Source organism: Electrophorus electricus, chromosome 5 (assembly GCF_041902795.1).
Source record: "Electrophorus electricus isolate QZ-2024a chromosome 5, ASM4190279v1, whole genome shotgun sequence".
In the NCBI taxonomy this organism is placed as follows: Eukaryota; Metazoa; Chordata; class Actinopteri; order Gymnotiformes; family Gymnotidae; genus Electrophorus; species Electrophorus electricus.
Window position 1 is genome coordinate 21,939,666 of NC_137501.1, and position 25,000 is coordinate 21,964,665.

The 25,000-nt window shown below is 43.6% G+C and overlaps 1 protein-coding gene across 4 annotated transcripts in view; it reads right to left on the minus strand.

The window, feature by feature from the left end:
* Positions 1 to 25,000, minus strand: part of apbb2b (amyloid beta (A4) precursor protein-binding, family B, member 2b) — a 43,405-nt gene that overhangs the window by 12,228 nt on the left and 6,177 nt on the right. For 2 of the 4 annotated variants that reach the window (XM_035529739.2, XM_035529738.2), the window contains exons 2-8: positions 14,068 to 14,185; positions 8,920 to 8,969; positions 7,337 to 8,323; positions 2,393 to 2,598; positions 1,716 to 1,907; positions 1,400 to 1,477; positions 327 to 380 (exon numbers count right to left, since the gene is read on the minus strand). In XM_035529739.2, the coding sequence (XP_035385632.1) occupies positions 327 to 380; positions 1,400 to 1,477; positions 1,716 to 1,907; positions 2,393 to 2,598; positions 7,337 to 8,321 (1,515 nt within the window). In that variant the 5' untranslated portion in view covers positions 8,322 to 8,323; positions 8,920 to 8,969; positions 14,068 to 14,185. Of the gene's footprint in view, positions 1 to 326; positions 381 to 1,399; positions 1,478 to 1,715; positions 1,908 to 2,392; positions 2,599 to 5,319; positions 5,734 to 7,336; positions 8,324 to 8,919; positions 8,970 to 14,067; positions 14,186 to 25,000 lie in introns of those variants that run through there. The other 2 variants (XM_081714411.1, XM_081714412.1) reach the window with 2 other exon arrangements.

The following is a 25,000-nucleotide window of genomic DNA, read 5'->3' on the forward strand; positions in this document are numbered from 1 at the left end:
CATACTTTGACTCCGCCCGTGAACCAGACGCTGCGGGATCTTCAGACCTTCACACTTTACAGGCCCTGTGTCCTTGAGCAGGCCCAGAGTGCACGAGCGCATTCAGTTCACCATGTCATTAAGGATCTTGCCATGTGTGTAGATTATTGCTTATATACGAATTGAAGGCAAACTACATAATGCATGAGGTCCTGGGCTGGAGTTAGCAGGATATTTGCCTGATTAAATATTGGAGGGTTACAATCTCTGGCCATTCTGCTGCTGTGGCTTTGTGTGTTGTGCGTGTGTATGCTGCTGCAGAGTGTACAACTGCCCCACATACTAACCTTCCAGATCTCACTATCAATTTTTCCCACTGCAAAATCACTCCAGGGCTGTCTCTACACACAGTTATTCACACACACACACACACACACACACACACACACACACACACGTGCGCGCGCACGCGCACACACGCACACACACACACACACACACACACGCAAAAGTCAAAGTTGGGCACTGGCAAGTGCAAATAGGGTTGTTTGGTCACTCCAAAAGCGTGTTTGTGTCTATTTGAGTGTGTGTGTGTGTGTGTGTGTGTGTGTGTGTGTGTATGTGTGTTCCCAGCTGATATCAGTTCACATTTCTGAGGTGATACTGGAGGCCAATATAATCATACTTTTCAGAAACTGGCTGTTCCCGAGAGGTGAAAACAGAAATATAGACAGACACAGGTAATGCCAGAACTTCATTTATCCCAAGGGAACTTGTGGGACACATATACAGGAATGCATGTATCTGCAAGAATGCATGCGTTTAGTATGGACTGACGTGGCAATCAACTCACTGACGTGGCATTCAAAGTGCTTAATTAGATGCACGTGTGTAAGGCAGTGTAAGGCCTTGGTGGCTGTCCCTGTATGGGGCACACTATGATTCTACTATGTATCACATTCTGCCGTGATCAAAACTATCAGCATTACACACACCCTTTAACATTTAAAAACCCAGGTTTGCTCTTTTGTTGTATGTGATCAAATATACTTACTTATTAAGCTGTAGGTTTGTTGTATGTGCGCGCACGTGTGAGTGTGTGTGTGTGTGTGTGTGTGTGTGTGTGTGTGTGTCTGTAGAGTTATGGTTAGATAAAGCTCGGATGTAAATTGCTCACTCACACATTATTGACTGTGGTTTGTCCAAATGCTTTAATTTACACATTTTCACACTTTGCTCATCTACATCCAATCAGCTAATGCTGATAATCAGATTAGCACACAGAGAGGATTGAAAAGATGCACCAATCCAGTTCAAAATCTATTGATGTTTTGAGAAACACAGCAAGAGAGAAAGAATAGAGAGAAAGAGAGAATGAGACAGAGAATGAGAGAAAGAAAATGAGTGATAGAGAGATTACCTTATCCTCCTCTCGATGCTGTGTCTTCTCAGCGTGCCGGTCTTTCTCTGGCAAGATCTGCAGCGATGAGGATCGGGGCTACACACACACACACACACACACACACACACACACACACCATCAATGATCATTTTCACACAAGCTCTCTGCGTGCTGGACCCAGAAGAAGAACGCTGACTCTGTTTATTGTTCATTTAATCACAGCAGGTGCTGCTATACAACGTCAAAGGAAACAGTGACGTGTGACAAGTGGTTATGCTGCTAGGAACCCTGCTTTAGATACCACGCGCGGGGCGGTGCCAGAGACCAGACTCACATAATAGCAGCTGTTGACGAATCCGCAGGAGGGAACGTTGGCGTCAGAGGAAGAGGAGGAGTTGGACAACAGGATAGGGGCTGGGTCGAGGCAGGAGGAGGTCGAGGCAAGCGGGACGGGGTCCGAGGAACTGTCGGACATGGTGCTGCCTGAACGGCAGGACGCCCCGAAAAACACGTCTGCATGAGAGCTCTGAGAGAGAGAGAGAGAGAGAGAGAGAGAGAGAGAGAGAGAGAGAGAGAGAGAGAGAGAGAGAGAGAGAGATACGATACTATCACCTTGACACAAATCTGACATTTCTGTGGGATTGTTAATTAGAAATTAGACTACACAATGGGGATAAAATGAAAGGGCTACTTTTTTCATAAAACATACATCAAACTCTAGTGATATGCCTTAGAGCCTTTGAGCCTTGTACTGTTCTATCTTATTGCAGTGTTATATTTAATGTTTCTAAAGTCCACGTTAATGTGCAGATGTAGGTAACCATGGTTATGATCTGGATAAAAGCGTAAGAGTGCTTGTTGGAGGTAAATAACATCTCAGCTAATTGCATTATAAACATGTAACTGGTTGAAAGCACACGCAGTTTACAAACAAAGTTACCACTAACGACTGGGCCTGAAGCTCAGAGTGTGCATGTCTGTGTGTGTGTGTGTGTGTGTGTGTGTGTGTACCTCTTGGTCAGGCGTGGGCGATGGGGAGAGTGAGCCCAAAGAGGGCTGGCGGGCTTGGGCTGGGGCACTGTGGCAGGGCTCAGGCTTCTCCCACTGAGTGGTGCCTGTGGGGATGTGCCAGTAATAAACGCCAGCCATGTCTGTCATCATCTTCCATCCGGGGGGCAGATCAGGGTCTGTCTGGAACGACTGCTCTCCCCAGATATCTGCGCGCGCGTGCACACACACACACACACGCGCGCACGCACGCACACAGAAAGATAGCATCAGAATCCCCCCGATGATTACCCTAGATTTCAAAAATAAGTCAACACACTGGTCTTAAACAGTTGGTTTTCCCACATGTCTCACACACACACACACACACACACACACACACATTCACTCGCTGAGCACGCATATGCTATATATAAGACTTGCCACCAGCAGCTGAGGTTTTTCAAACATAATACACGCATTAGTAAACACGTTAGTCATGATGTCTGCGTGTGCGCACACACGCACACACACACACACACACACACACAGGAAGGTTGCTGGGTTTGAAAGATGAAATAAGGATGTAGTTCCTGGCATGAGTCTGCTGAGCATAAGAGTGACTAAAAGCATTAGTCCATGGGTAAAAAAGAATGTCTTCACTCGTCAAATAAACCCATTTATAAACAGATATAGATAGTATTTATTACTTTCTATGATGTAAAGTTCAGTGGACAGATTTGAGAGATACCTGGACAGAATCAGGTTATCATCTTCATATTAGTCTATTAGTAAATAAACAAGTGGTTAACAATGCATGAACAGACCAGTCAGGCCAGTTTTTATTCCATGGTTAAAGCTGTGCTCTTATGACCATGTAAGATTCTCTGGGTCTAAAGTTTTAATGGAGTTTTCAAAAATCACCTCTGTTCCACCCTGTGGGAAACAAAAATGTTCCAATCTTGTATGGTTTGTCCTATGTATATTTTTCTCCTAAATATCAGTGGATCCTTTGAATTTTGTGGTCATTAAAGAGACAAAAAACTCCATTTGCTCTAAAGTTAGCTGATGCTACGGTGCACTGAACTGCTGTCATAAGTTTAACAAACTCTCCTGTTATAGTACATTTCTGATGACCTGCATACAGACTGCTCAGCGTGAACAGGCCGAGAAGCCACAAACGTCTCATAGCTTACTGCCGTCATGTCGACAGGCAGGAGCTTAAGCTAGCGCTGAGCAACAATCTTATTTCGAGTACTTAAGGACTGTGTGGGACAAACGTATATAGGACAAAACATATCAGGCTGTAAATGTTCTTAATAATAATAATAAACTTTATATGTTTAGCACTTTCTTTACCACAGTTTACAAAAAGCTTAATAGAAAAAAAAGCATAATGGTATAATGAAGATGATTACATCTGGAGCTCTATCACCTCAGGAACCTTCCTCAGGAACAAGCCAAAATTAAACAAAAAGCACTAAATAATTTAAAGAATACAGTGGAAAATTAAAAGACATGAAAGGAATGAATAATTTAAAATAAGGAAGCTAAATTAAAGACAATTTAAAACCGTATTTACGCCCACCAAGGATGTAACAGTGAAGCTACTTAGCAAACCCCTGAAAACATATTAACTGCAGGATGCATTTAAGTCGATTCTTTTAAAACACCATTCATTTCTTCCATAGAAAAAAAGCCTTTAGAACATGGGAGAGCCCCACCCACGAGAGGCAGAGCACTGGTGCCCCCACCGTGGCCAGTGGTGGGAATGTGCCAGCCGGCTCAGCATGGCAGAGCCAATGTGGGGGAGCAGCTCGGACAGGAAGCAGGAGCCCGCATGGTGAGCAGAAAGCCCACATCTAAACCTTACACCTCGGGTGGTGAGCAGGAAGCCTGCAACTAAACCTTACACCCCATGTTATGATGTCACAGAAGCAGTCTGTCCTTGTCGCTGGGTTGTTCTGCCTGCTCCTGGAGCCACTTCCCAGCTTTCAACATCATTCCCGCAACAGATTGTGCTTGAGGTATGTGTACTGTCTTTGGTAAGCGGTGATGAATAAGATCGTTATAGGGTAGCCATACATAAGGTGTGAGAGTGGGAGGGAGCGGAGAGAAGATGCTACATAGGATTTGTAGTCCCTGGTGCATAAGTGGGTCACCGTAGCTTCCTCTCTCAATGTTCGCATAGGTACCATCGCTGAGTGAACGTGACCTTCACATCTAAACACACACAACCACACACACACATACACACACTCCATGGCTAAATCAAGCTGGAGGTAGAGACAGGAAGAGACAGACAGACAGACAGACAGACAGACAGACAGACAGACCAGACAGGAGGAGAGACAGACAAACCTGGCCACTGCACTGCCAAATCCATTCCAGCCTGCTTCCTTTTCCATTACCTCTACCCCCCTCTGCAGGGTCTAAAGCAGGAGAGCACACAGCTATTTCACAGCTGTAAGTCGCACAGCACACACACATGCACACACGTGCGCGTGCACGCGTGCACCCACGCGTGCACGCGCACGCACACACACACATGCACACACGTGCGCGTGCACGCGTGCACCCACGCGTGCACGCACACACACACATGCACACACGTGCGCGTGCACGCGTGCACCCACGCGTGCACGCGCACGCACACACACACGTGCACACACTCGCACGCGCGCACACACACGCACGCACAACGGACTAACGGCAGCAAACACTCATGACACGAAGCCCAAAGTTTAGCTGGCGCACGCATGACGCCACTCTCTGCTCCCCTCTCCGGCCGCTCACCCGTAATGCTCCGTCCCTATGCATGCACGATGAGATGCATTGCTACCGCCGCAGCTTAGCATGCACGCACACACACACATACACACACACACACACACACACTCAGACACACACACGCACGCAAACACAAACACACACGCATACAAAGTACCTACCGTCGTAATTCACAATGACAATGGCCAACATGTAGTCTTTACCCAGCATCATGACTGAGTGACTGAACATCAAAACCAGGAGACCGCATGAAGATGCGATGAAGAGAGAGAGAGAGAGAGAGAGAGAGAGAGAGAGAGAAAACAGAGTCAGAGCGAAAGAGAGAGAGGGAACGGGTGGGGGGGGACAGACGGAGAAAGGGAGGAAGAAAGAAAAAGAAGAGCGAGGTAGAATGAGCGGGAGAGAGAGAAGGGGAGTGCTTTTTTCCCCTCGACCTGTGTGTTGTTTATTTTCGGTCGAAATCAAGCAGGAAGATAGTCAGCCGCTTCCTGTCTGTTTGGGGACACACAATTGGCCGAACGGAAAACCCCTCCCCTGTGAACATTCGGTTGTCCCAGCAACCCTCAAGAATCCTGCATATCACTCTGTGCCGAATCATGTGACCATAACGCAGACAGAGACAAAGAGGGAGGGAACGAGTGAAGGAGAGATGGAGAGGCAGAGTGGAAAAGAAGAAAAGGAAAAGGGAATAAGAGGACCTGCTGTCTGAAACATTTCAGGACACCCCCCCCACCTCCCCCCCACCTCAGAAGTGTGTGTGAGTAGCAGGTGGTGCTGGGCTTTGCCAAGGCTGACTAACAGCTGAGTGTGTGGGCCCATTCGCACCTGCTCTCCAACTAGCGGGGCCAAGCTGTGTAGAGCTGTTTGTTGTGAGTGGGGGTTCCAGCCTGAGACACGTACGACTGAGACGGCCAGGCGGCACGGCTCCTCGCAGAGGCCGGCTGGGTTCTGGTGCTACTACAGTGCAATTGCCCCACTAACCCATGCTCGGGTGCTCAGGTTTACTAATCAGACTAGCTGAGCGCTCAGGTTTGCTAATCAGACTGAATGAGAGCTCTGGTTTGCAAATCAGATTAAGTGAGTGCTTTGTTTTTCTGACCACACTGAGTGCTCTGGTTTGCTAATCAGATTGGCTGAGAGCTCAGGTTTGCTAATCAGACTGGCAGAGATCTGGTTTGCTAATCAGACTGGCAGAGAGGTCTGGTTTGCTAATCAGACTAGCTGAGCGCTCAGGTTTGCTAATCAGACTGAATGAGAGCTCTGGTTTGCAAATCAGACTAACTGAGTGCTTTGTTTTTCTAACCACACTAACTGAGTGCTCTGGTTTGCTAATCAGATTGGCTGAGAGCTCAGGTTTGCTAATCAGACTGGCAGAGGTCTGGTTTGCTAATCAGACTAGCTGAGTGCTCAGGTTTGCTAATCAGACTGAATGAGTGCTCTGGTTTGTTAATCAGACTAACTGAGCTCTCTGGTTTGTTAATCAGACTAACTGAGTGCTCTGATTTGTTAATCAGACTAACTGAATGCTTTGTTTTTCTAACCACACTAACTCAGTGCTCTTGTTTTATCAGATGAGCTGACTGCCCTATTTTGCTCATCAGACTAGCTGAGTGTGCAGGTTTAAAAAGATCTCAGTGCTGAAGAACTGCAATGAACTGGGAGATAATGTTGAAGATTCTCTGCAACTGAGGGGTGACAAAAATAGTTAACTCACTGCTTAATATCTGCACGCCCACACACACACACACACACACACACACACACACGCACGCACGCACGCACACACAATTCTTTAGGAGTGTCCTAACCATTGCACTTTAGCCAAGTTGAAAACCAAATGAGTGAATAAGCAAGAGCACTTCAGGACAAAAGAAAACCATGCACACAAACACAAAACCTGAATCAGCCACATCCACACACCGTAGTGCTACAACTGTTGTACTTTATCTAAGAGAAAAAGCCACACAGACATCAACTGAGGGAAAGTAACCATCATAATCCAGCCAGCAGTCTATGTCCAGAATCCTGCATACAAAAACCCATACGCATGTAAACACACACACATAGCAGTGAATTTAGGCAGTAAAGCCTAAAGCCTAAAGTTTGGCACACACCATGCAGACACACGCACGCACTCATGCACAAACACACACACACACAGTGTGTGTAAGCACTGACCAGTCTCCTCGGGCGAGCCCAGCGACACGCTGTCCTGTGACAGTGTTGTCCAGCTGGATTCCTCATCACTGTGTGGAAGATTCTGGATGCGGTTGAGCGCACGGTCTGTTTTGGCACCCGTACGGGGCCGGTCCTTCTTCGTCTCCGGGGAGGACGAGGAAGAGGAGGAGGAGCCAACCGACAGCAGGGGCGTATCTTCTGGGCTGCGTGGTTTCCTCAGCGATGTATGGCTGGTGTCCTCCCGCTCCTTCAGCAATGGCTCAGTGACGTCATCACACGTGGTCGGCTCGTCCGGCGGCGGGTCATCGCCATGTGACTCCAGGAAGCTTTTCACCTTCCGACAGGACGGGGTCTTCACATCGAGAGTGTGCTCCATTTTCTCCGACAAGATGAGCAGGTCATCGTCGCCATCGTCCTCCTCAAATGGGTTGGCATCGGACTCATGGCTGCAGTCCTCCTCATTGATGCGGTCGCTAAGGGAGTCGCCTGCATCCTCATCGACATGCTCGTGCTCATGCCCGTTGTCGGACTCCATCCGCCTACTGGGGCTCATCTCTGACTCGGCGAGCGGCTCGTGGTCGGTGCTCGTCTCGTGACCCACCATCTCGTCCTGGTCTCCGCTGGGCGTGTTCTTGTTCTGGTCCTGAAGCTCTGCTGCCTTGCGCAGCTGGTTGGCGCCGTTCTTCACCAGTTTGAGGTTGGCTGCGGCGGCTGTGAGGGACGAAGAGGATGATGATGATGAAGATGATGAAGGCGGGGCTGGGCCATCGCCGAGCCCCATTGCGCTCTGGATGCTAGTAAGCGCGTATTTCTTCCGACACTTTGGGGGCGTAGCTTGGCCCTGTTTGATTACATCGCCGCTAAGCAGTTGGTTATGGGAGGACCGTAAGATGAGGGAGGTGGGTGGAGTTGCAGAGGGCCCGTTGCAATTGGCTACATCCACAGAAGGAGGGTTATGTGGTGCGGGTACACAGACTGACATCATGACTGGCAGGAGAGAAAGAAATGACATTAAAAAGGATAAAAAGTTTACATACTGAAGGGGCCAAGGATAAACACCATCACATTGCATATGTCAACTTTCATAACATCTAAAATCTCATAGTTAATACTATACAACAATATGAATAATACAAACTCAAAGGAGAGAACCTAGTATGTAAAGCTGTTCTGGGGTCAGTTTTCAAATGTGGCATATGGACCAAATCAATGATATACAGCTAAACTGTTCCAAGGTCAGTGGCAACAAATCACTTCTCCATAGGCTCGCAGGAAGCACTCACTGCAAGCAGTGTAGTAGTACTGCACAACCCACTGGGGCCGCCAGAGTGAATGACTAAGTTTAAAATCTGATTCGTCTGGAGGGAACTGAGGTGACTCGTGTTTGAAGAGAGATGAACCCAGAACTTGAATCAGGGCGTCAGAGAGACATGAATGGTGTTTTGCGAGGGTTTGATACAAACTTTCGAAATTCCGGCCACACAGGTTGGAGGTAAAGTCCAAACTAAGACCAGCGCAGAAGGCAGGACTGAAACAGAGAAAAGGGCACGTACACAGATTCACAGAGAAAGACAGAGACTCACCTTGGAAAGGCTGGTGTGGGCTTTATTCAACAGAGGTTAGTGCTGCAAATCTGGGAGAGATCAAACATTAAAAAATGCAAATTAACTCTGCCCTGCACATGGGAGTGTGTTGCAGTATGATATTTCATCGGTACAGGTTTTCTTCTTTATCTGACTCCATCCATGCTACCATCATGCTTCACTGTGGGATGGTGTTGTTGGGGTGTTGACAGGTATTTCCTTTGTGGCATAATGAAACAGAACAGAAGATGCCTTTTGGCAAACTTCAAAAATGATTTCAAATGGCTTTTTTTTCCCCCAAGAAACTGTTTCTTCTTGCCACACTTCCATAAAGCCCAGCTTTGTGGAATGTCTGAGGAAATAGTCACGTGCACAGCTTTTCCCATCTCAGCTGCAGGTCTTATCCAGCTCCTTCAGAATAACTTCAGTTTCTCTGATTATTGCCCTCCTTAGACACCTTGTCCAGGCAGAGCTTTGGCCGTGCCATGTGCTTTTATTTGTTCTATTCATTAATAAGACTTAATGATGCTCCATCGTATTTTGGGGATATTTTTTCATAAATACACTGATCAATGCTTTTCTATAATTTTGTGCTGGACTTGTTATAATAATTCCTAGGTTTTTATGTTTATACAGGTTTGTAACTTCTTAAACCCTGGTGCCTTCCAGTACGAAGGGTATTTATATTGAGATCAAATGACAGATAAATTAATTGCACACAGGTGGACTATTAAATAATGACAGGTCTTCTGATGGCAACTGGTTCCACAAGTAATTTAGGTATTTTCACAGTAATGGTGGTTAATACTTATGCAATAATTTTTTTAAATAAACAATTTTTAAAATATTATTGACTTTCCTCCCCCGTTTAATATTATGGACGATTTTATGTAGATTCATGATATATACATTCATTTCAATTACAATCCAATCAGTATACTTCTAATTAATTTCAATTCTATCAAATGTAAAAAAAAAAAAAAAAGTTCAGTGGGCGTGAATACTTATGCAAGGCACTGTATGAACTACTCCATGTTTGATTCATAAAACTGTCATACAACATCGAAATGAGTGGTAATGTATCAGCTTCATCTGCAAAACAAGTATCGGTGCTATCATTAACAAAATTCACACACGGAATTGATCTCATATGCATATTTGTGTTAAACATACCCTAATTCATGCAGGTAGCCATGTGTTGCACCACATAACATTCAAAACGTGGAAACACACTAACCAGCCACTTTATTGCACACACACCTTTGAATCTTAGAATCTATACCCCTTATGTTGCTTTGAGAGTGTTTTGGTTTTTCTTGTTGGATTATTCTCTGGTTGGTTAATGTAGGCTCTGAGTTTACTTACTTTTGCCTTAGATTCTGTGAAATTCAAGGCTTATTGTCTGAACCTAGTTGTTAGTTGCTTGTTAGCTGTAATTACTCACTACAGGTGTAGTTTCGCCCTGGCCTTAGGTGTAAATTGATGGACGGGCTCAGCACTTATTGAACTGACTTAAATTCGGACGACTCCACTACAGACGTAATCAACATCTGGGAAGGCTTTGTTTTTGCTCTCAATCAGTTCATCTACATCTCAACTACTGGACTTCACAAACTCATCAAGTATCTTCTCATATCTCAATCTTTAATCTCATCCATCCACAAATCAAGCATCTGAAATGTGTCTCTCAATTCCTGTCCACATATCCCACAGAGCTCCTCAACGCTATCATCATAGACGTCGAAATCTCAGCAACCTCACTTACTTGCAACTTTCGGCACCATCACAGATCGTGGTGGCAGGAGGGCTCTGGAATTGCCAATCTGCTGTCCAGAAGGCTGACATCATATCAGCATTAGCATCCCTCCACTTTCTACACTTCCTGGCTCTAACAGAAACATGGATCACCCCTGAGAACTCGGCGACTCCGGCTGCCCTGTCCTCTGCCTTTTCATTTATCCCTTCTCTGAGAAGTCTTGGCAGGGGTGGTGGCACAGGTTTACTAATGTCTCGAGAGTGACGTTTCACTCCACTTTCCTTCTCTACTCTTTCCATCTCCTCTTTTGAATTTCATGCCATTACAGTGTCTTTCCCTACCAAACGTCTTATCATTGTCATCTTCCACCCTCCAGGTCCCCTTGATCACTTCATTGATAAGTTTGACATCCTCCTGAGTCAATTCCCCATTGAAGGAAATCCACTCATTCTTCTTGGAGACAGGCTGCATTCCTCCTGCATCCTTCCGCTCTTGACAGCATTTGACCTCACCCTCAACCACTGTCCTCTGACTCACAAAGTGACTAATAAAGCGGGCAATGTTCTAGACCTGCTCTTCACCCACAACACGACATTGGACATCGCAGTCACCCCCCTCCACATCTCAGACCATCACTTTCTATCCTTCTCTCTCTCCCTTCCTCCTCTTTCCATCCAGTCCTCCCCAAAGTGTTCCTCCTCCTTCCGTCGCAATCTGCACTCCATAACTCCCTCTTCCCTTACTTCTACTATTTTGTCCACCCTTCCTCACCCTCTCTGTCTTCTCTCTCTTTAGATACAGTTACTAATTATTTCATTTCTACACTCTCCTCATCAATGAATCTTCTCTGCCCTCTCTCCTCTAGACCTTCAAAGTCCTCCCCACCTGCCCCCTGACTAACAGAAACACTTCACTGCTACAGGAGAGAACTAAGGACTGCAGAGAGGCGGTGGAGGAAATCTCACCTAGATTCAGACCTCAGTTCATACCAGCATCCGATCCACACAAGCTCTTCACTATTTTTTCTTCTCTCCTGAATCCTCCCCCTCCCTCATCTCTTACTCCAGAGGATTTTATCACCTTCTTTGAAGAGAAGGTTGCAGCAATCCGCCAGTCCTTTTCCGCTGTTCCCACTTCTCCAAACAATGTGCATTCCCCAACATCCAACTCTGACTTCTTTTTCTCCTCTCACCTCAGATAAAATTCTTCAACTCCTGACTTCCAGCAATCCAACTACATGTCCGCTGGATCCAATTCCTTCCAATCTGTTCCAGACAATCTGCTTCCTTTCATCTCTGTCATCATCAACAACTCCTTCCGGATCTTCTGGATACGTGCCAACTGCATTCAAAAAGGCCAGAGTGGTACCAATCCTCAAGAAGGGCACACTTGATGGCTCCAACGTTACCAACTACAGATTGGTATCACTTCTCTCTTTCCTCTCAAAAGCCCTTGAAGGAGCAATTTATAATCAATTGTCTCTTTTCCTCACCCAGAACCAGCTGCATGATCCCAATCAGTCTGGCTACAAACCGGCAAATTCTACAGAAACTGCCCTCATAGCAGTGACGGGAAAACGTCACGCTGCCAAACAGTCATCTATTTTGAGACCTTTCAGCAGCCTTTGACACAGTAAACCACAACATTCTTATTTCTGTTCTCTCCAGGCTTGGTGTAACTGGCTCTGCTTGGAGATGGTGTCAGTACTATCTGGAGGGACGGTCTTATCAGGTGACATGGAGAGGATCCACATCCAATCCATGTAGACTCTCCACTGGTGTTCCACAGGGCTCAGTATTAGGCCCCCTTCTCTTCCCTTTGTATATTCATTCTCTTGGTGATGTAATATCTTCTCATGTTTCTAATCTAACCCGGTCTTACAGATTTCTCCTTTGTAACATACGAAGGATTCAGCCATTTCTCTCGCAGGAAGCTACCCAGGTGCTTGTGCAGTCTCTTGTGATCTCAAAGCTAGACTACTGCAACTCGCTACTTGCTAGTCTTCCTCTAAGAGCCATCAAACCTCTACAACTTGTCCAGATTGCAGCAGCATGACTGGTCTTCAATCTTCCATGTAAAGTTTACACGTTACTCCACTGTGCTCCCTTCATTGGCTCCCAGTAGCTGCACGCATTAGATTTAAAACCTTGATGCTTGCCTACAAAGCCAAAAATGGACCAGCTCCTTCATATATGAGGTCAATGGTCAAAGCCGGTTCCGTACCTCGAGTACTTCAAATCCTCAAGTATGGCTCGGCTTGAAATACCCTGCTTCAGGACTCATGGACGACAAGCAGCAAGACTATTTTCTGGACACTGCTCCCATATTGACTGACTAAAATAGTACTTATTGTTTATGTTGTTTATGTTGTTTAACAAATTCTAGCACTTATCGTTTATAGCACTTATCATTGTTTAAGATAGACCTTATGTATTTTGTACTTCTAGGTATCAGCATTCATCCCTGTATTCTACAGTATTCTAGTTCATTGGTAAGTTTGATTCTAACTAGGATATATTCCATGAGTAAATGACAAAGCACTTTTGTAAGTCGCTCTGGATAAGAGCTTCTGCTAAATGCCGTAAATGTAAATGTAAAAGTTACCACTACTTTGTATAGAAATCATATAGTGTTTCAAGCCTCATAAATGTCCAAACATCTACCTTAGTTACAATATTATATGTTTATTATTAACATGTTATCATTATTTCATTTTTTTAAAATATTGTGGTTATTGTCTGTACCAGTATATCGCTACACCTCTAGTTGACGTGTTATTGTTTTTGAATTATTATGACTTTTTTATTGCAAATCAACATTATTAAGAAATGTAAGTATTCAAGTACCATTAACATACTATGCCCACAGTCCCTCAGTGGTGACTATCCTAACTCCACCTTAAAAGGATGGACCTCATGTAAACCAGTGCTATCAGTGCAGTAACAAAAAACAAGTTATATCATGTAACTTTATTTCATTATCTCAGATAACTGCCTATTTAAAAAGGCATTTGAAGGAGATATGTTTTGGAAAAAAGTGTGTGTGTTTGTGTATTTGTGTGCAACCATATCTTTGTTTCTAGGAATAGGTAAAGTGCAGTGTCTTAAATTTTACTTCAGTAATATTTGTTTTAGTTGCATTGTTTACACTGGAATTACAAAGCCAGCAATGCACGATGCTAGCACACACATTGCTGTATTAATTATATTAGATAATGTTTTGATATGCATTTGTTTTGGCAGCCATCAATGAGTAATATAACACCTAAGATAACAAACAACACATAACTGTCTCACATAAACATTTAATAAGTAAACGTACACACACACACACACACACACACACACACACACACACACACAAAACAAGCTATGTTACTCTGCCGCACTCACCAGAGCCAAGGATTCTGGGTATTTCCAAAGAGTCTCAGGGGCCATGGTGCAATCAGCGCATAGTCAGGGTATCAGCCAATCAAAGTGAGCCGCAGATAATGCCAAGGGAATGCTCTACCTATGGTTCAAGAAACAGAAAAAAAATACTATATGCTAATATGAATGGAAACAAGAGTAGGATGGACACTAGGATGGACAAATAACACTGTAATATGACAGGCTCTGTGTGTCTGACATGTAGGATATGGGTGTCTATGCATGTGTGTCTTAGTGTGTGTCTTTTGGGAGGACTTCAGCTTTGCCCATAAACAGCTTGCAATGGGAATATGTATCTTGAGCTTATAATCAGAAATAGCAGGGGTGGAGACACACAAAATACAGACACATGATCACACGGCAGACTCTGTCACACACACACACACACACAAACATACGTCGTCAATGCAATAACGAGTAGAAAAATGCCAAGAATACCATTTTAAACCAGTGACAGGAACAGTCACCCCTTGCTTGAAACTGTTTCAGAGCAAAATGCTTCCGTACCCCTTTTAAGCAACTGTGTCAACAAATTCCAAAAAGAGAGGAAAAAGGGATCCAAAGCCAGCAGGGCTAGGGTGTGTGTGGCGAACCTTAATTGGACATGTCCAGCTGGCGGTTAACCTCCAACACCACACTCTTTCAGCTTCCGTGTCTCTGTAGCCTGTCTTAGCGCCACGGTGCTTCCACTCCTTCTCCTCCTCTCGCCAACCACGTCTCATCTCAACATACTGGACTTATCTACACTGCACTGAGTTAAGCATACATCTTAAGCATTCTTCTCTCTCTCTCTCTCTCTCTCTCTCTCTCTCTCTCGCTCTCTCTCTCGCTTTGTTTTTTGCTATGAATAAAATTGTATCTTGTGCAGCTTTTTCCATCAAATTTCACCCTTTTTTTGCCCCGGTCTAGGGGGAAGATATGTGTGTGCATGTGTGTGTGTGTGTGTGTGTGTGTGTGTGAGTGTGTGTGTTTTGTTTGTTTTTTCTTCCTGTTTAGTTCCATTTTGGGATATATACCCTTTTTTACAATGGGAAAGTAAAAAGCGTTTTCATCTCCCTCTAATTAAACCATTTGCTGACAATGTTCATAATTCATAGATGAGATATTTTTGACTTAACTTCTTAACTTGACAAATACCACCAAATCTACAAAATGGTAAAGCTAATGAAAGACAAAATGCTTAACATTTCTTAATGTGCTGTGGTAATGAGGAATAGAGACCATATGCAGGCCTTGAGCTGAGCAAATGACACCAGTCACAGTGGCAGGTGGATGAAAAAGTTCATTGTCAACCCTGATACACACAATAATGCAAGAAATCTTGTGCCCTTTTACGTGACAAGCAATGAGCCCATTACATTCACCTCAGAAATGAAACTTGAAATTGTGTTTGGTATTACATATTTGTTTTGACTAAACCAAAAGTATACCAACCCTAAATCATCAAATCAAATGTAAAATTCATGAGTGAGTGAAACCACTCATGAGTCCTCACAAGCAAAACTGCTATACTTAATAGATTAGTGAGTATATAATCTGATATACAGGGCAGATTACACCATATCATACATGACAATTCATTACCATGTGAATGACAGACACAATTGATGTCCAGAAAACCGTGGTAACCACTCCTTTCTCAGGTTATGACTGCCAAACCTGTGCCCCTCCCGCAAGTGCCAAAAATACACCTCACTGTGGTGGAAACATACTTAACACAGAGCAAGGAAGAACAGCCATGTGTCCGGCTAATCATATGGGCTCACGAGTCATTCTCTTTGCGTGCCAAGCTGGTTTTCCTTATGTGGGTAGTTCTCTCCTGCCAGAGCAGTTTTGCCAGACAAAACCCCACTATAATAATTCATCAATAGTTCATCTACCTGAAAGGGACACAAGCCCTTTGTACTTTTTAAATTTACTTTTATTTTTTAAATGTTATTTCTGCAGTTCTATTCTAGCTATGCCATGGGGCAGGAAAGCCCATAAGTTCAGGGTGGATCTTCTAGTAATGGCTGTGTATCTCAGGCAGTCACTCAAAAAAATCTTTTGGAATGGTACGTTATGTCCAGTGTGCGTTTGACTGGCTTCTGTCTGTGCCACCCGTGGGAAACAGAGGCAGCGGAGCTGTGCAGTGGAGGTTAGAGCCCGCGGTGTTCACAGCCACACCCACTGAAATACATAAACACACCCATACACACTCACATACACAACACACGTGCCCACTCACCATACACATTCACTATACACCAACACCAACACCATAACACATAACCACAAACCATACACACTCAAATACATAACACACACACACACACACTTCACAAGGGCTTGTGTGTCTGTGGCCACACGGTCTCTCTTGAGGAGAAGAGGAAGGGAAAGACGGCAGGAATTTGAGGGCGAGCTGAAGAATTCCTGGCATGTCTGTTTTGGAAAGCCTTAATTACTTAACAACAGGGAGAAACACACACACACACACATACATACACACACACACACAGACACACACACACACACACACACACACACCATATCTTTTTTCCTTTCTTTCTACCTTTCTCCCACACATAAGCGCATGCATGTTTCTGAAAGGTGTGTAAGCTCACGTGTCTGCTTTCAGGTAAAAGCTTGTCTGTCTCACTTTGTAGGAGATCACCTGAAAGAGCTTCACCTTTCACAAGAGCTTATGACATCATAAGAAAAGAAAAACTCATTCATTCTTACACAGATCCACACACGCAGAAACACACATGGGGAGGGGGAATGAAATGAGGGGGAGTTAAAATCCCATAAATTTATGGGGCTTCTGCCAGCACATCTGTGCAAACACTGTATGTGTGTGTATGCATGCATTGGCACAAACTGGTGGTTCTCAGCACAGTCTCTCTCTCTCTCTCTTTCTCTCTGTCTCACACACACACACACACACACACGTACACACGCACACACACACACATGCACAAGCGCGCGTGCACACACACACACACACGCCCCCACACAGACACACACACACACTCTTCAAGCTTCAAAGCACTCCAATGGGATCAGAGATTCTGTTGCTATCAGAGGAAAAGTGCTGAGTTCAACAAAAACAGAAGAGTGAGTGAGTGCGTATGTGTGTGCACATGTGTTTGTATGGGTGTGTGTGTGTGTGTGATGCTGCACTGACAGCCTGCCACAGACCATGTCTCTGAGATGAAGCCCTGTGCGTGCTTGTGTAAGGGAGATTTGGCCCTCGCAGCAAGCCCGAATCAAAGCCTCACACAAGCACAGAAAGACCAAACTGAATTTCAGAGTGGATAAGAAAGCAGGAGGAAGACGGGGAGGAGGAGGAGAGGGCTATTGACTAGTCATTTGGGTCTTTTATTGGTGCTTTTATTGCTTTATTGATTATTAATGATTTGGTTTCATTTCCACTTCTTTGACAATATCAACAAATCTGCTTTTGTTGAGTTTTTTCTATTATTTGATTTCATAGTTCCAACACACACACACACACACACACACGCACACACAACTTTGTTCTAACGTAGTATGTGGATCTCATCCCTACAGCCAAATTACTGCTAGTCTTCTTTATCTTATCTCCATCCATACCACACACATATACCACAAATACATATCTACAAATACCATACGTACACACCGACATATACCACACATACACTTAAGCCCAATATTATTCATACTAATGCAAAATTCTGATTTGTGCTTCTTCTTCTTCTTCTTTATAGTAAATTGAGCTATTTTTTATTTGACCAATAGGTTTCTTCTGGCTGGAAATTACATTAACAAATGACAAGAGACATTGTCCTAGAAATGCTAATGATAAATGTGAACTATTTCTGGTTGTTTTCTTTAAATTCTTTACTAACATTGCCATGCTTGGTGAGGAACCCCGGCCGCATGTTGATGGGCATGGGCTATAAAGCCATCCATGTGATTCCAAGTGCCAGTGGTCACAGCGCAAAGCATAAAAGTACAAGGAGTTCTCAAAGGGGGTGCAAATAAGCCAAAACTGGCCCATGCATTGGCAAGAACAGTAGCATGAGAGGCCAAGAAAAATCCAAGGAGGGCCAACAAGGCCATCCTAATGAATCTGAGCAATTCTGATACCAACATCTGAAGGCAGACACTCCAGCAGACACTGCACAAAACTGGTCTCCATGGAGGGCTGTACTTCTCCAAGATGGGTACACAGAATCTCACCTACCCTTTACAAAAGCTCACCTGGACAAGAAACCTTTTGTTAATTAATTCTGAGATAGAAATGGAGCTGAAAAAAAAAGAAGTATTCAACCCCAAGAACACCATCCTCACAGTCAAGCATGCTAGTGGGAATGTAATGCTTTGTGGTGGTGTTTTTCAGTCAGTAGGTCAGGGAACCTTGTCAAATTAAGCACCATTATGAGAAAAGAGGTCTACATTAAACCATAAGATAGTTGGCAGAAATAAAACACATCCAAATTGGTCAAGAAATGGTTAGTAGAAATCAATGCTAACATTTTGGAATGGCCCAACCAGAGACCTGAATCTGTTGAGGGAACTAAAGAGTAGAATGACGGCAATGAAGCCTCCTAACTTCAAAGACTCATTGGTTAAGGTACCTCACTACTAATCAGAAGGTTGTTGGTTCAAGACCCACCATGTTGACTGTTGGTTCCCTGAGCAAGCCCCTTCACCTTCAATTGCTCAAGCTGTATTCAGTCATAATTGTAAGTTCTCCTGGATAAAAGTGTCAGGTAAATGTAACTTGTTAGGAATTATAGGAACCATTTAAAATCTTGTTTAGGAAATATTTATGGGTTTGGGGACCCATTGTGCTTTCCTGCTTTTTCCTTTGTGTGAGCCGATGGAACATTCAGAATCAGGTTTAAGTGATGTTGAAAGCAAGCAACATAGCTACTATGAGTGTTCAAGTGTAGAGTTGTTGGCTGTAGCTACTGACAGCAGTTGTAATTTACGCACGTTGGCAATGGCACTGCAACAGGTTGCTATGTGTGAACTGGCAGGCAGCATACCATTCAGTAAGACAAAGCAATAAAAGTCATGTCATTATCTCTAAGAAATGTTCAAGACAGTAACCTGCTACATCATCCGGAGTAAAGGCAACCGTATGAAACATGTTAAACATGTGTACTTTGGCCATGATGAAGACTAAGTGCTCGCTTTCCTATAAGTAGGTTAAAAAACACGTAGGCAACACTACGAATAATAGTGGGCCTCCGAGACATTTGAAAGCCAAATTTGGAAATTTTGTGTAATGAAGTTTCTAATGGTTTTACTCTCAAGCTTTTTTTGTATGTTTCTAACCAGTTAAGGTTAGTAATAAACCTAGTTTAATTATCATACTTCATACCATAGACCTGTTTATTATGATTCTCTAGATAAAGGTTCTTCCGATTTATTACTAATTCAGCAATGCATATTCATACGAAAGCTATTATCAATACATTGATAATAGGCCTAAATGAATATTGCCTAGCCCACAGAAAGCAAGCAGCTGAGAGCAGGACATAACTGCCAAAAAGATTCAAACAGAATACTTTAATACATATGTGTAATTATGTGTAATTTTCACTAAACCTAACCACTCCCCTGCCCCTGGTCACCAATTAATCTTTCACACACAATATCTGCTGCATTGGATTTGAGCATATACAATGAGACCATGCAAAATTTACATAAATACAAATGAATCTTAAGAAGAGAGTGATAGTAATTACAATGACAACTGACATAAATACAGATGAGTATAGTGTTCCTTCCTGTTGAAACACCTTTGCAACCAATTTCATGACTATCAGATTTCAAATGAATAAAATACATTGGCTGGGTGACTAAACTACGTAATGTATTGTGTTATTGTGTGCGAACAAACTCATGTCAACATGAAGAAGAACGGGGTCATAGCCATTAGCCTGTTATTACTGTTATCATTAATTAGTATTAGTACTACAGTTACTGTTGCTAAATACCGACATCAAAAGAAGGTGATAGGCTAACCTACATCTATTCTATCAGTAGAAATTAATTAGCGCACAAAAGTCCAGTAGGTCTTTGGTCCAAAAACACTCTAAAATTAAAGTGCAGATACATGTTTTTAAATGCAAAACGGTCCAACATTTTCATGTTTAGCTCCAGTTGTACTTAGCTCGAGAGTTTATTCTTCATTACAAATTAGTCAAGTCTGCTTGTGCATGTTGTTTTCTAAATGTCATTAATTTGTAGGTAATTTCAGAATATAATAATATTGAAGAGGACAAAATAAATAGCAAAAGTAGCAAAGTAGCGAAGGTGGGAGTAAGTCGCACATGCACAAGTCATAAGCAAGTCTTAACCATCAAGTCTTAGGTACTGTGTAAGTCCAAAGTTACTTTGAGGAGAATCAGGCGAGTTGTGTCCCTGCTATAAGTCTGCAAGTCACAAGTGAAATCTGTAGACAATAGACAGATACAAACGTTTTAGCCCACATTATAATCTTTGTTGCATAGTTAATCATTAGAAATCTAGTTTAGACCCATGAGAGTCAAATTAGATTAATACTGCAGCTAGAATTGTTAGGTCTCCATCAGGAAATCTAAAAGTATTTTTTAGTATTAACAGCATGTCAGAAGCCCAGGTAAGGAAATCATATGGAATATACCATTTTGCATATTCAAGTCCAATTTCTGGGAATTGGTTGTTTTGTCTTCTCAATAAAATGCAAAATCGATTTGAAGCCATGTCTAGCATATCTTAAAGTTACCGTTCTAACTAGCATTAGCTTTCTAGCTAAAAAAGAGCTTAGAGTCATCTGTCTAAAGTCTCAAGTCACAAATAGCATTTTATCTGTGTTAATCAAGCAGGTCTTTAAGTCCTTTACGTTTTTAAATAAGCAACTCATGTCTGACTCAAGTGAAGTCGTGTGACTCGAGTCCCCCACCTCTGCCAAGTAAGCTAACCTACCCAAGACTTTGTAAAAGTCTATTTACTGAACTTCAGACAAATACAAACAATGCTGTTACATCGTAGTTATGATGGAAAATCCTTACAGAAGGAGAAAATAAACTGGCCTAAACTGTTTCTTGAACATTCACAGAATTGATTCTTAATAGGCATTCAGATAGCTCTGAGGCCAAGGCAAACGAAAAAAAGGCTGTCTCCACTACACCACTGACAACGTGCAGTGTTTTACAAGAGTAGGTGACACAGAACGCTTCAGTTTACATTACTGCCAAGAGATTAGCAATGCAGACAGACAAATCATGACGTTTCCCCCATTCCGAAGTCCTGCAACAACCCTTCGGACTTAGTCCTCTTAGAAGGCTGAAAAATATCTAAAATGCTGTCACTGCCTTATTCCATGTTTTCGCTGACACAAACAAAACTCACAATGCATGCTGTGTCTGTGTCTGGGAGACTGCTGCTAAGTTTGACGTTGGACAGTATTTAATGTTTTTCAAACATAATTAAAATGGTAAATTGAAATGGTAATACTAACTGTCTGGAAATTTACTATGGTTTACTGTGAAACTGGTAACCATTTCATCATTTCATCCCTAACACACATACTTGTAGCAACAAACCACACATATACCATGCCTATTGCTTCATATATACCACATACACACACAAACCTTCATACATACCACAATAAACAACGACACAACCCCTTCAAACATCGCCTGCCGTATGTAACAAACTTTTTGTCATATTTGCTAAAACTGTCACTATGTCCTACCAGTAGTACATGAGACTTTGAGAACCTGTGAAAAAGAAATCAGGCTCTTCTGGATCTACCTCCTCATTTGCAAGACTCCACCACACCCGAATCAAAACAACCAATCAGAGCTAGGAGGTGTTAAGACTGTTTGTGCACACACATGCTCTCACTCAGTCAAGTGCAATCAGTGCACAGCATCAGGCACTTTGCAAGAGCAATGGTGAATAAACAACCACCGTCGAGAAAACAACTACCCATCCCTCCTTTATTGACAACAGCTTTCATGACAAAAAGAAGTCAAGAAAAGATAACAAAAGAAGAAAAGCGAGCTAAAAAGAAAAGAATTTTGACCAAGCCCAAGATAAAACAAGCATAAACATCGGAGCAGCTTTTCAGAGATGGAAAGTGCTATGGGACCTGAAAGGGTTCAAAACTGATATCAAATTTCTGATAGGTAGCTAAATTATCCCGGTTTAATTTGTTTTTTATTATTTGATTTTCAAAATTATGAACCACAAAGCTAGCTGTGATTGTGTATTGGTTACAGTAACACTGTAGCACATTTTTCATTTTAATGTGATGTTGCAGTCAGGCTAATGTTAGCTTGTTTCTGATACTAAGGCTTGTTTTATTTTGATCTTGCTTAAGTGCCCAGGCAGTCGTATCAGTTTCCTGTTTGTCCTGATATTTGTGTTTCTTTTACAAACGACAATCTAAGCAGTGCTGATATTTCATAACATGCACAGCAGCCTGGAGGGGCTCTCTGTGGGGAAGTGCTTTGGAGGTGGAGCTGGAGCACAGCAGAGATGGAGGGGTCTGGTAGTTGTAATTTTCAAGCTAGTTCAAAGTCCACTCTCTTTTCAGTCGCACGGGCCGCTGCTTTAACTGCACACTTGTTGAACTTCCCCTGCCTCTACCACCACTCTGTGAAATTCCAAAAAGCTATTTTATTTCATACTTCGACAGGGACATTTAGCTACTATGTCCAGCTTTTGAACAGGCCAAATGGGAGGTACAATGGTGGACACTGCTGGGTCCTGTGTGTCCACAGGAGAGGCTTTTGCACATCAGCAATGCTACAGCATGCAGGCCAACATCACTTCCCCCTGCCCCTGTAGACTGGGGAGAGTGGGCCTGCGGTAACTGGAGTCTCAGAGGTGGTGTTAAACCTGACACTTTTTTGGTTTGTTTGTTTATACAGAGGTAGGCCTGGATGTGAAACAAAGTCATATGACAGCTGAACATAAGTGGAGTAGTTGGTCGTGGGAAGAGAAAGACTCACACACCCACTCCCTTTCTTCCATCATCATATGTGCACACAATGAGCCGGAGGCGACAGAGGAGCGGTAATGAGACCAAAAGATATTTCCTATTCCCGCCAGATAAACAAAAAGGAAAAGACGGAGAGAGAGAGGGGACAGAGAGACAGAGAGAGAGAGAGAGAGAGAGAGAGAGAGAACTAACAGACATCAGTAAAAGGCTGGTAAAACTTAGACACTTCCAATTAAAGCACCCTCACTACTGCAAAATGTCCATAACAGTCTCTCTGTGTGTGTCTCTCTCTCTCTCTCTCTCTCTCTCTCTCTCTCTCTCTCTCTCTCTCTCTCTCTCTCTCTCTCTCTCTCTCACCCACACACACCCACACCTCCTTTGCCTGAGTGGTACAACTCGAAGACGTGGGTGGACAGCAACAACGTAGTTGAAGCAGTACTGCTTCACTGTGGGCCTGGGGCTCCTGGGTCAGAGTGCTCAGACTGGAAGATGCCACACCTTCAGTGGAACGCCATCCAAGTGATAGTGATTAGGCCCTGCCCCCCTTCCTCCTTCACTATGCCGCACACTCACTCACTCACACATACTCACTTGCTGTGGGTGGAAGGAAGACATTCTGCCTCACCTCTGCATTGCACACAAAGATTAAAAAAAAAAAAGAAAGACACAGAGCAAAACAATGTGTGTGCACGTACATGTGAGTGTGTGGTGCTGGTGTGCGGGCGGGCCTTGCAAATAAGTCCTCTGAACAGCAGCAGGGCATAAACAGCCATTGTTAGGGGCCCTTCCTTAGACAAACTCGAGGCCAAGCGTCCAGCCTGGGGACAGGACTCTCATCGGCCACCTCGGAAAGTGCGGCGGGCCCCTGGAACTTGACTGGCTCCGAGACCAAAGATGCCATTAAGGCCCATTGCTTATTATTCTTCTGAATAATACGAATTATTCTGCGTATTATTAATAATAATAATAATAATAATAATAATAATAATAATAATAATGATGATGATGAGCATGAGGCATAGCGGACGTTGCGACAGCGCTGTGGTCTCGCCGTGTCTGATGGGGATTCCTGGGTGTACCCAGAGGGCAGTGAGATGAAGTGGAGGGCTGGCAAGCTTCCCGGAGCCGACAGCATGGGCAAGGGCACAGCGTGCGGGATTCCAAAAATGTGCGGATGCGACAGTCATCTCTGATCTGGCACAGAGACAAAACTGTTCCCGTGTGCTACTCCAGAGGAGGGAGATTTATTGTTTGGCAAGTGGCCGATGCCTGGCTCTCTATAACCCAAGTGCAGTTATAGCTGCTGGAATCAATTTTACAGTTCCAACTAGCATCTGGCAGACTTCACTGCTGAAGGAGTTTGCACACATCTATCCCACGCTCGCCGTCCAAAAGACAAGGCTTAATCTACCCTTCTGGGTTCTTTAATATAAAATGATTGACAAGCAGGGAGGCCTGCCTCCTTCTGAAGACGCTTTTCGATTGGTTAATACAGCGTCAGAGCATAGTGTAATGTTTAGCTGGTGATTATAAGGCCCAGGACAGCCGTTGAGACATTTTTACTTTCATTTTCAATGTTCTTAAAAGAAATCCATTACAGCAGCTTTGATCGAAATCCGTGTGGAAAAAAGCGCCTTATTTATTTCTGGTGTGGGGTGGAATAATTAAAAGGGTGTGCTATACATGCAGTCAGAGGCTGAAACAGCAGGTGTGAAGGCAGAAGTGGAGATTGTGTCGACTGCATTGAAAGCCTGTCAAATCTGAACCCTGCTGCCAGGGTTAATATACCTGTAATCAAGCCTGATCTGAGAGCTGGATATTCCTGAGAAGGTGTGTCTTTCTGTCCAATCCCCTCTATGCCTCTGATGGATATGAATATTTAGCAGCTGTAGAACAGTCGGCGAGAAGCACACACATATGGAC